At 68.8% G+C, this 410-nt stretch overlaps 1 protein-coding gene across 1 annotated transcript in view; it reads right to left on the minus strand.

The window, feature by feature from the left end:
- SPEG (striated muscle enriched protein kinase) overlaps positions 1–410 on the minus strand; it is a 63,869-nt gene that overhangs the window by 49,911 nt on the left and 13,548 nt on the right. The window contains 1 exon segment of the mRNA XM_035901117.1: positions 196–406. Coding sequence (XP_035757010.1) covers positions 196–406 — 211 coding nt within the window.

The following is a 410-nucleotide window of genomic DNA, read 5'->3' on the forward strand; positions in this document are numbered from 1 at the left end:
GGCCTGGCCGATGCCACTGGTTGGTGCCAACATCCCCAACCTCCAGACCTGCGTCCCCTCGTCCCACCCCTGTGCTCTCTGGCACAGCTTGGGCTCCCCACACCTCCCAGGGGCAGGCTGGGGGTCCCCCATCCCACTCAGGGGCTGGCCAGGCCAGCTCTGTGCCCGCAGGACTGCAGAAAGCCCTGCCCCTACCTAGCTCCGGAGAGGTGGGCCTGGCTCGGCGCCCCTTCCCCTTGCTCCGCGTGCTCCTGCCTTCTTGAGCCGTCCGGCCACTCTCTTTCTTCTCCGACACTTTCGTCTGCCTTCTCTCCACCTCCCTGCCCGTGCCGTGCTGCCCTGCCCAGCTCCTCTCCAGGCGAGCCTCCTGCTCCATCCCCGGCTTCCCCCAGGGCAGGAACCGCACCTCC

Source organism: Egretta garzetta, unplaced genomic scaffold (assembly GCF_000687185.1).
Source record: "Egretta garzetta isolate BGI_Z169 unplaced genomic scaffold, ASM68718v1 scaffold219, whole genome shotgun sequence".
Taxonomy (NCBI): Eukaryota; Metazoa; Chordata; class Aves; order Pelecaniformes; family Ardeidae; genus Egretta; species Egretta garzetta.